At 41.1% G+C, this 11211-nt stretch overlaps 2 protein-coding genes across 2 annotated transcripts; both read right to left on the bottom strand.

The window, feature by feature from the left end:
- Positions 1-1985: 1985 nt before the first annotated feature.
- Positions 1986-6285, bottom strand: LOC123484435 (C-type lectin domain family 4 member E-like; the record flags this gene model as incomplete). The annotated part of the gene is made up of 4 exons (XM_045214795.1): positions 1986-2073; positions 4657-4760; positions 5053-5190; positions 6277-6285. Coding segments are annotated over 4 exons (339 nt in total), but the record flags the coding sequence as incomplete, so codon positions are not given.
- A 2251-nt stretch (positions 6286-8536) lies between these two features.
- Positions 8537-10653, bottom strand: LOC123481237 (C-type lectin domain family 4 member E-like). The gene is made up of 6 exons (XM_045214798.1): positions 10419-10653; positions 10155-10256; positions 9880-10050; positions 9618-9760; positions 9349-9452; positions 8537-8737 (listed from the first exon to the last, which is right to left on the bottom strand). Exons 1-6 carry the CDS (start codon positions 10558-10560, stop codon positions 8581-8583), a joined length of 819 nt encoding a protein of 272 aa, XP_045070733.1. The 5' UTR covers positions 10561-10653; the 3' UTR covers positions 8537-8580.
- Between the last annotated feature and the right edge of the window lie 558 nt (positions 10654-11211).

The following is an 11211-nucleotide window of genomic DNA, read 5'->3' as shown; positions in this document are numbered from 1 at the left end:
ATCCATCCTCCCCTCAATACGGTGCAGTCGTCCTGTCCCCTTTGCAGAAAAGCATCCCCAAAGAATTATGTTTCCACCTCCATGATTCACGGTTGGGATGGTGTTCTTGGGGTTGTACTCATCCTTCTTCTTCCTACAAACACAGCGAGTGGAGTTTAGACCAAAAAGCTATATTTTTTGTCTCATCAGACCACATGACTTTCTCCCATTCCTCCTCTGGATCATCCAGATGGTCATTGGCAAACTTCAGACGGGCCTGGACATGCGCTGGCTTGAGCAGGGGGACCTTGCATGCACTGCAGGATTTTAATCCATAACGGCGTAGTGTGCTACTAATGGTTTTCTTTGAGACTGTGGTCCCAGCTCTCTTCAGGTCATTGACCAGGTCCTGCCGTGTAGTTCTGGGCTGATCCCTCACCTTCCTCATGATCATTGATGCCCCACGAGGTGAGATCTTGCATGGAGCCCCCAGACCGAGGGTGATTGACCGTCATCTTGAACTTCTTCCATTTTCTAATAATTGCGCCAACAGTTGTTGCCTTCTTACAAAGCTGCTTGCCTATTGTCCTGTAGCCCATCCCAGCCTTGTGCAGGTCTACAATTTTATCCCTGATGTCCTTACACAGCTCTCTGGTCTTGGCCATTGTGGAGAGGTTGGAGTCTGTAGCTCAGTTGGTAGAGCATGGCACTTGCAACGCTAGGGTTGTGGGTTCGTTTCCCACGGGGGGCCAGTGTGAAAAATGTATGCACTCACTAACTGTAAGTCGCTCTGGATAAGAGCGTCTGCTAAATGACTAAAATGTAAAATGTTTGATTGAGTGTGTGGACAGGTGTCTTTTATACAGGTAACGAGTTCAAACAGGTGCAGTTAATACAGGTAATGAGTGGAGAACAGGAGGGCTTCTTAAAGAAAAACTAACAGGTCTGTGAGAGCCGGCATTCTTACTGGTTGGTAGGTGATCAAATACTTATGTCATGCAATAAAATGCTAATTAATTACTTAAAAATCATACAATGTGATTTTCTGGATTTTTGTTTTAGATTCCGTCTCTCACAGTTGAAGTGTACCTATGATAAAAATGACAGACCTCTACATGCTTTATAGGTAGGAAAACCTGCAAAATCGGCAGTGTATCAAATACTTGTTCTTCCCACTGTATATATATATATTTTATAAGCATAAGCCTATGTCAAATCACATGACATGTTTCTAATAAAATAATGAAGAGTCATTTTCCAGAGTACAGTACGTCTACATCCTCTCCTCTAAATCTAAACACAACTATTATTTGTCTCATTTTTTCTCTCTTCCTCATTCTCTTAATGTTCTTCTTCCTCCTCTATGTCTCTCTGACAGTAAGGCTCTATCTCAATTAGTCTTTCCTAGATTACTCTCCTCCCACCTCCTCTCCTCCAACCTCCTCTCATCTCCTCCTATCTCCTCTCCTCCCATCTCCTCTCTTCCCATCTCATCTCCTCCTATCTCCTCTCCTCCCATCTCCTCTCCTCCTATCTCCTCTCCTCCTATCTCCACCCCTCCTATCTCCTCTCCTTCTATCTCCTCTCCTGCTATCTCCTCCTATCTCCTCTCCTCCTATCTCCTCTCCTCCCATCTCCTCTCCTCCTATCTCCTCTCCTCCCATCTCCTCTCCTCCTTCTCAACCCTATTAGAGGAGAAAGTCCAAGGTCCCTCCCTTAGGATTATATTCTCCAATGTGTTTTGAGAAGGAGGGGAGGAGAGAGGACGTGAGGAAGAACCAAGGAAAGATTAATTGAGAAAGAGCCAATAGGCAGGTCCACTACCACTATTTCAACTCTCTTTTTAACCACTAGGTGGAATCATCACTTAACCATTCAATCCCACCATCAACATAATAAATACGAGAGAGAGAAAGAGAACATTGTTACAGTAGCAACTGTTAAACAATTATCGCACAGATCCAGTTATGTTTTTTGAAATATTTGTCATCATTCCATGTCTTTACAGAGTTATCTTGTCCATAGTATATCTCAACACAGTCCTCCTGCCCAGAGAACTGACCACCATTATCAGGCTGTCCTGCCCCCCAGTACCTAAACACAGAGAACCAGACAGTCAGACACTGAGGTACAAACATCCTCCTCAATTATAGACATAGTCCTATGTTTTCTCAGCTTTAAAGCCACACTCTGTAAGATCTAGATACCATCATCAAGAGTGGGTCATCAACAATGATCATTATTTGTTACTTAATGACATTTTCATATGAAAATATTACTTGGTTTCTATGATATATCTATAGTTCTCATGAAATGACATCCATGAGTTGAAACATACATTAACATGAACATGATTGGAAGTAATATATTTAAAAAATCAAAGTATCTCCATCCCTCTTGACAATGCTGCTCTGTTGAAGAGCAAATGTGAACACATAGAAAAACTTAGCCAGTATCTTTATACTCATAATCCCATTGATATAAGATGAGTGTTGTTTTTACTTGTAATTAATCACAGTTTATTTATATCTTACATATCACAAAAAGCTTTGCATGAAGATGGCCTCTCTTTTTCTGGTCTCTCTCTTCAGTCAGGTTGTTGTAACTGGTCTGTAGCTGGTCTCTCTCTTCAGTCAGGGTGTTGTATCTGGTCTGTAGCTGGTCTCTCTCTTCAGTTGGTCTTATAAAGGGAAAAACTATTTGACAAGTTATTCCTTTTGTCCTCAGAATCTTTGATGGCTACATTGCATTCGAAAAGTATTCAGACCCCTTGACTTGTTCCACATTTTCTTACGTTACAGCTTTATTTAAAAAATGAAAAATGTTCCCCCTCATTAATCTACACAATACCCCATAATGAAAGCAAAAACAGATTTTTAGAAATTTTTGCAAATGTATTAAAAATAAAAACAGAAATACCTTATTTACATAAATAGGTAAATAGGCCTAGCAACCAGCACTTCTTACAACTAGTTGACAAGCAATGAACATATGACACAAACTCACAGTTGAAAGACAGGCCTGATCTAACACAGAGCAGCCCCAGACACACTGCAAAAGATACAGATGTAGGATCTTAATTTGAGCCAGTTTGCTATAACTGGAAAATAGTCCTGCAGCAACCGGAAATGATAATTATTATGTGGATTATAATTAATTGACTTTTGTTTTTTCTTTAGGGCAAATCAAGTCTTAAATTTCAAAGTGGAAATTACAAACTTTAGAAGCCTATTTAAACCTTGAATACACTAAAAGTTTGCATTTCCTGCTGTTCAGGAGAATTCTCAGCATCGAAAGAGTGATCAAAGAGTGAGATCCTACATCTGTAGGAAGGGTCTCTTCTTTGAGCTATCAGGCTAAGAGACATGCTGTGTGTGTGTTACCTGAGTGCTGGTCTCCCTGGTCCATTATTAGGAGCAGTGTCTGCTGTCTCTTCTCTCTTGGTGCTGGTCTCACCGTCTCTCAGGGTGTCTGCACTGACGTAGATATCCACAATCCTCTCCTCCATCTCACCTCTGTCAAACTTGATCTTGTTGTTCATATCTGGCTCCGCATAGATGACCTTTGACATCTTTAACAATGCCTGGGTCTTTCTTTCTACATTAAGTCTCTGCTTCTAGAATTAATGTGGTGGTCTTCCAACATGGCCACCAGGAGGAGTCAGACGTCAACCGCAAGCCCTCTATACGTTAAGTCTCTGTTTCTAGCGATATCTCTGTCTCTGAGTCATCTGTGTGTCTCTGTCTGTGTGTGTGACTGCTGTAGGTGTTAACTCTAGGGAAGTATCAACATAATGACACAGGTAGTTGTGGCTTGTTACAGTGGTTATTGTTAAACCATTTTCTGCTGCACAATATAAATAATTCCATGTCTCTACATGGTCATCTTGTCCAGAGTATAGCTCAACACAGTCCTCCTGCCGAGGGAATGGGACTTGCTATTTGTGATGATGGACAGGACACTATCATACCAGGAAGATATAGATCATAGAGGGGAAGTGGAGAACAAAGTCTAGCTGTTAACATATATTAAATATCATATGTAACATCCCTAAGATAATTTAGGGAGTTTCCTGAACTCCCCCTTCCTTTCACCTTTCTGCTGATTTGGACCCTCTGTTTACTCCCAAATATACATCAACATGTTCAGGACGTCCAGGACTACAAACATGGGTCATTATAATGTCCATACAATAGATTTGACACTACAACCTTCTCCAAGTGGATATTGAGGGTGGGTAGGGTTAAACACGGTCAGATATCATGGTTAATACCAGTACCTACAGGGTTAAAAACAGTCAGATATCAAAGTTAATACCAGTACCTATAGGGTTAAAAACAGTCAGATATCATAGTTAATACCAATACCTACAGGGTATTGGTGATATCTAACAGTCAGATATCACTGTTAGAACATCACAATCCTAAATAATATACAGAAATGTTTCTGCTTAAATTCAACTTTGTTGACTGCTGCCACCAATGACAATAACCTGTATAGATATAGGTTGAATGAACTGAACATTGGAGCCTTATTGTCAGAGTAGTTATCATCTCTTACTCTGTGGTCAGTGTTGGTCCACCAGTTGAATATGGAGGACCTAGAGTATGAATAACACAGAGAATCAGTCCTAGTCCTTACACTGTGGTCAGTGTTATTAGAGCAGTAGTGTTTTACCTTGGGGTGGTTAGTGGGGTGCCGTCCACCCATCTCCAGGTCCCCTCAGTAACAGACTCAGTCAGACCAATCCAGACTCCATTGCTGAGGTTGAAGACAAACTCCTGTTGTTGACAAAGATAAATATTTATCTATATGTTTGATGCTCTCTCTCTCTCTCTCTCTCTCTCTCTCTCTCTCTCTCTCTCTCTCTCTCTCTCTCTCTCTCTCTCTCTCTCTCTCTCTCTCTCTCTCTCTCTCTCTCTCTCTCTCTCTCTCTCTCTCTCTCTCTCTCTCTCTCTCTCTCTCTCTCTCTCTCTCTCTCTCTCTCCTCTCTCTCTCTCTCTCTCTCTCTCTCTCTCTCTCTCTCTCTCTCTCTCTCTCTCTCTCTCTCTCTCTCTCCTCTCTCTCTCTCACCTGTTCCTCTCTGCTGTTTATTATCACCAGGTCTGCTCCTCTCTTCAGACAGTCCTGTCTACTCTCCTCCCAGGTTTTCTCCTCAGTAGAGAGGAAGTAACAACTGCAGACAAACTTCCTCCATCCATCAAAACAACCGTTAGCCAGCTAGCTAATGTTAGTAGACTTCATAACATATCATATGTTTTGCAAATTCACATAATAATGTAAGTTTTGCAAATTAGTAACCACAAATTGATACATACCATATGAAACGTAATATATCACACTAAATAGAGTGTCTCAGAATTACGTACAGAATAATACTGAAATGCTTTGAGACCATGTTGGAAATACACAGTGGCGAGTTACAAAGGACTTTATGAACATGAAATTGAATGTTTCTGCAATTAGTGTACATCCTGAAATACAGAGCCTCGAACATTACAAAACATTTAACCTCTAGTCTTAAAAGAACAATCTTTCATTTAGGAGATGTAGTATTTAGCGTTTCATGTATATATTTCCACAAGTATATCAATTCAAAAGCTTTCCCTTGTGAAGTAAGACACCTTCATTTGGAAGACACATTGTATTCTGTTTTTGAACATTAATAATCTGTTTGTTACAGTTTATTTTACTTAGTTGAGTTTTGAAGCCTTGGCGAATGGGGCATTGGCCAACCTCATTACATTAACAGAAGCTAAATTGTTTGTGCGGCAAGTGGAAGGAGAATAACCATTGGTTTAGACTTCCATGTGTGTCCCTATGACTACAGTGTACTTACCAGTGTTCTGAGATTCAGGTTGTTTATCTATACTCCTGTTAACTGTATCCTGTCCACGGCTCTTCCTGTCAACATTAGCATAAATGTCCTCAGACTGCTCCATATAAAGGCTAATTCTAATTGCTCCTTAAAATATACTTTGGTACTTTATGGAGCTGCACACAGTACAACGGACAGTATATTCTGTGGTATATCCTCTTAAACAGCTGCTGTAGCTTAACAGTCTGTTCTGTCTGAGAACGTGCAGTGTTATAGGTTTAGGGAGGACTTCACACCTTAACCAATGGTTTGAGCAGACAGCAACCTCCAGGAAGAGACACAACAGCAGAGAGACAAGCTGCATGAGTGTGTGGGAATGTAGCAGGCAGGTCCACTGGTGCATGGTGCATTGTGTTGCCATTGGTCACCTACACATTGTCCCTTGTACAGTCAAGGTTGGGAGTCATTCTCACCATCATTAGCATAGTTTTTGTGTGTGTGTGTGTATGTGTGTATGTGTGTGTGTGTGTATGTGTGTGTGTGTGTGCCCTCTCAGTACTGTTCTGCCCTCTGTTTGTGTCCAGGTCACACTGTTTTAAGTATCCAATCACATTCAATCAGGAAGCTGGTAGACCTTGTTAAAGGACATTGTTCCTTTATTTATTAATCTGTGACTTTGTTATTCTTATTGTTAAAGTGATAAGCATAGGTTTTTTTTGTACGAAGCATAAGCCTATGGCAAATCACATGACATGTTTGTAATAAAATAATGAAGAGTCATTTTCCAGAGTACAGTACGTCTACATCCTCTCCTCTAAATCTAAACACAACTATTATTTGTCTTATTTTTTCTCTCTTCCTCATTCTCTTAATGTTCTTCTTCCTCCTCTATGTCTCTCTGACACTAAGTCTCTCTCTCCAATTATCAACAAAATGACATGGGTAGTTGTGGCTATGCTAATACAAAAAAATAGAATAATATGCATACTTTTGTGCGTATTTGTGTGCATGTGTGCGTGTGAGAGATTGTTACAGTGCTTATTGTTAAACCATTTTCTGTGGCACAATATAAATCATTCAATGTCTCTACATGGTCATCTTGTCCAGAGTATATCTCAACACAGTCCTCCTGTCAGGGAATGGGACTTGCTATTTGTGGTGATGGACAGGACACTATCATACCAGGAAGATATAGATAATAGAGGGGAAGTGGAGAACAAAGTCTAGCTGTTAACATATATTAAATATCATATGTAACAGCCCCAAGATAATTCAGGTAGTTTCCAGAACTCCCCCTTCCTTTCACCTTTCTGCTGATTTGGACCCTCTGTTTACTCCCAAATATACATCAACATGTTCAGGAGGTCCAGGACTACAAACATGGGCCATTATAATGTCCATGTCACGGACGTTAAGGACGGGTCAGACCAATGCGCAGCGTGAAATGCGTACATGTTAATTTAACTGATAAACACACGCCAAAACAATAAACCAAACGAAACGTGAAGTCCTAAGGCTACACACAAAACAAGCCTCTAACACGGAACAAGATCCCACAACATGACAGTGCCAATAGGCTTGTTAAGTATGGTCCCCAATCAGAGATAACGAGCGACAGCTGCCTCTGATTGGGAACCACACCGGCCAACATAGATCTACAACACCTAGATCACAAACATAGAAAAAACAACATAGAAAATCCACACCCTGAATCAACATATAAGAGTCCCTGAGTCAGGGGCGTGGCAGTCCATACAATAGATTTAACACTACAACCTTCTCCAAGTGGATATTGAGGGTGGGTAGGCTTAACAAGTGAAGATCAGATGACAACAGTAACCGCCGGGGCTCTCCTCAACATTTACATTTACATTTGAGTCATTTAGCAGACGCTCTTATCCAGAGAAACCTACCGGAGCAATTAGGGTTAAGTGCCTTGCTCAAGGGCAGAGACAGATTTTTCACATAGTCGGCTCGGGAATTCGAACCAGCAACCTTTCGGTTACTGGCCCAACAATCTTAACCGCTAGGCTACCTGCCGCCCTCTCTCTTAATGAAACTGATTGGTCGAGGAGATTTTGAGTGACAGCTGGTTGAACGACTGAAAAGATCCACTTAACTTCACTCTTTTGGGACCGATATAGAGGAACAACAGTCAAATATGAGGATTTGATATTGTGCTTATATGTAACTTGACTACAAAGACTGACTGTCAAAGATGATTAAGTAACATCCTTTGATACCCTTTGATATCTCTACTACACTCATTGACTGGTGATACAGTCAACTCCTATACAGTGTATGTAATTGTGGCTTGGTACTGTTGAGAATGTTCGCAGCAGACCTAAATTGAGCATGTAAATATCTGTAGGATATATTTGAATAAGAAATTATGTGTATGCACAAGGTCAAATGTACTAACTTCAAGTTGAACCTGATGACGAGTGAAACATAACTACTGTGACACAGGAAGTTACAAACAGAAATTAAGTAGGAATTTTATTAATACGATACCACAAACAAATAGAACGATAGGTGTGTTTGCATGAGTGTGTGTATGTGCATGCATGTATGCATGTGTGTATGAGGGTGTGTGTGTGGGTTTGAGAAAAAGAGAGTGTGTGAGAGAGAGAAAGAGAGAGAGCGAGACAGAGAGAGAGAGAGAGAGAGAGAGAGAGAGAGAGAGAGAGAGAGAGAGAGAGAGAGAGAGAGAGAAAAAGAATGAGAGGAAGTTGTGTGCACTGTAGGCTACTGTATTGTTACAGTATGTTGTCATGGTGATGTTAAACCACTTTCTCACAAATCCAGTTGTGTTTCCTGTCACATGACTTGTCATTCCAGGCCTCCAGAGGACGCTGATCTTTACGTATCTCAACACAGTCCTCCTCACCATATTCTGGATTGCCACCACCATTATCAGGCTGTGGTTTATGCCAGTACCTACAGGGTTAAAAACTGTCAGATATCATGGTTTATACCAGTACCTACAGGGTTAAAAAACAGTCAGAAATCATGGTTAATACCAGTACCTACAGGGTTAAAAAACAGTCAGATATCATGGTTAATACCAGTACCTACAGGGTTAAAAACAGTCAAATATCATGGTTAATACCAGTATCTACAGGGTTAAAAACAGTCAGATATCATGGTTAATACCAGTACCTACAGGGTTAAAAACAGTCAGATATCATGATTAATACCAGTACCTACAGGGTTAAAAACCATCAGATATCATGGTTAATACCAGTACCTACAGGGTTAAAAACCGTTAGATATCACAGTTAGAACATCACAGTCCTAAATAATATACGCAAATGTTTCAGCTTAAATTCAACTTTGTTGACTGCTACCATCAATGACAGTAACCTGTATAGATAAAGGTTGAATGAACTGAAAATTGGAGCCTTGTTGTCAGAGTAGTTATCATCTCTTATTCTGTGGTCAGTGTTGGTCCACCAGTTGGGTATGGAGGACCTAGAGTATGAATAACACAGAGAATCTGTCCTACTACTTACACTGTGGTCAGTGTTATTAGAGCAGTAGTGTTTTACCTTGGGGTGGTCAGTGGGGTGCCGTCCACCCATCTCCAGGTCCCCTCAGTAACAGAGTCAGTCAGACCAATCCAGACTCCATTGCTGAGGTTGAAGACAAACTCCTGTTGTTGAAAAATATAAATATATACCTATATGTTTGATCATATCTACCCCCTGCACATCTCCATCTCTCTCTCTCTCTCTCTCTCTCTCTCTCTCTCTCTCTCTCTCTCTCTCTCTCTCTCTCTCTCTCTCGCTCTCTCTCTCTCTCGCTCTCTCACACACACCTGTTCGTTTTCGCTGTTTATGATCACCAGGTCTGCTCCTCTAACCAGACAGTCCTCTCTGCTCTCCTTCCAGGTTTTAGTCTCAGTAGACAGGAAGTACCAACTGGATTCAAACTTCTGCCATCCTTCAGGACAAGTTGGTTCTACAAGATGAAAACACACATTTCCTTCAATTTATCACACTGGACACTTAATGAATGAATAGAGACTCATGATCAGGTGTGTGGTATTCATTACAATGTATTACTGTAGGTTTACTCACTGAGATTGGTAAGACTCCTGCTAAGAAAATCTCTCTCAGTCTGTAGCTGGTCTCTCTCTGCAGTCAGGTTGTTGTAACTGGTCTGTAGCTTGTCTCTCTCTTTAGTCATAAAGCTGTAACTGGCCTGTAGCTGTTCTCTCTCTATTGAGTCGTGATGACCAATGACTCCATCTGCAAAAGGGAAAAGTTAATCAAACATGTAACTACCACACCATTGATGATTAAGTATGATTAAGTAGGCTACTTAAGTCTCAGTGACAACATACTAAACTTACAGTAGACAGACAGGCCTATGATCCCAGCCAGTAGGAGAACACACAGCAGCCCCAGACACACTGCAGCAACTCCAGAGGGTCTCTTCCACCACTGAACATGAACTGAATCACAAATTATTCAAGTAAGAACTTTGGTCATGTGTTTTACTGTATCATCCAGGATTGGGACACATAAAGCTATAGTACTACAGGGTAATCTCACCTGTAATGTGTGTGTGTAATTTGTATGTTTGTGTGTGTGCGCGTGCGTGCGTGCAATCTTACCTGAAGCAACAACTCCATCTCTTGGACTGGGCTTGAAGGCTTTTACGTTGCCATATAATTGGCCATCAATGTCCATGTTATTCATTGCATCAGGCTCATAGTCTATGAATCCATTAGAGTTTTCATAGACTCCCTCTGACATCTTAACACACTTGTGGTCAAATACAGTAACTTCTTCTTCTAACCTCAACTCTAATATACGTCTGTACCCGTGTCTTCTCCCTGGACTGTTCGGTGTCTGTGTGACATTTGGTAGAGACACTATTTTTTTTAAACTGTCAACCACAGTGAAGGGGAAACTGTCAAATAAACACAACACTGGCCACCACGTGACTTGCACCAGCCTTAGTTTCTAATCTAAACATGGTTGTTTCCCATCCGTTTTAAACGATACAAAATGTAATTGAAGCAGATAAAAATTGGACCCTCTGAATTTGCACATAGATCATATAACATTACTGAGGCTTTGACATCCCAGCCTTCATAAGGAGTTCACATCAATGGCCATATAGGGGCCTTATTTTTCTATGTATGCTGTCTCTGTGTGACATCAGTGTGAAGAGTTATTCAGAAGCGGTGGGGGAAATCTATATCTGGATCTTTATCAGAGGTTTAAAAGGGGAACTTTACGTGTGTGTGTGTGTGTGTGTGTGTGTGTGTGTGTGTGTGTGTGTGTGTGTGTGTGTGTGTGTGTGTGTGTGTGTAGGTGTGTGTGTGCATGTGTGCGTGTGTGCCTGCATGTGGCATGCAGTGTGTGTGTGTCCTCTCAGTACTGTTCTGCCCTCTGTCTGTG

The sequence above is a fragment of the Coregonus clupeaformis genome, unplaced genomic scaffold, assembly GCF_020615455.1.
Source record: "Coregonus clupeaformis isolate EN_2021a unplaced genomic scaffold, ASM2061545v1 scaf0315, whole genome shotgun sequence".
NCBI lineage: Eukaryota > Metazoa > Chordata > Actinopteri > Salmoniformes > Salmonidae > Coregonus > Coregonus clupeaformis.
Note: the sequence above shows the minus strand (reverse complement) of the source record. Positions and strands in the feature narration are given on the sequence as shown.

Excerpts from the sequence above, each read along its gene's own strand:
- LOC123481237 (XM_045214798.1), bottom strand. The coding sequence starts at position 10,560 with ATGTCAGAGGGAGTCTATGAAAACTCTAATGGATTCATAGACTATGAG. Across the intron at positions 10,257-10,418 it reads AGATGGAGTTGTTGCTTCAG|TTCATGTTCAGTGGTGGAAG; the intron begins GTAAGATTGCAC and ends TTTGTGATTCAG. Across the intron at positions 10,051-10,154 it reads CATAGGCCTGTCTGTCTACT|ATGGAGTCATTGGTCATCAC; the intron begins GTAAGTTTAGTA and ends TCCCTTTTGCAG.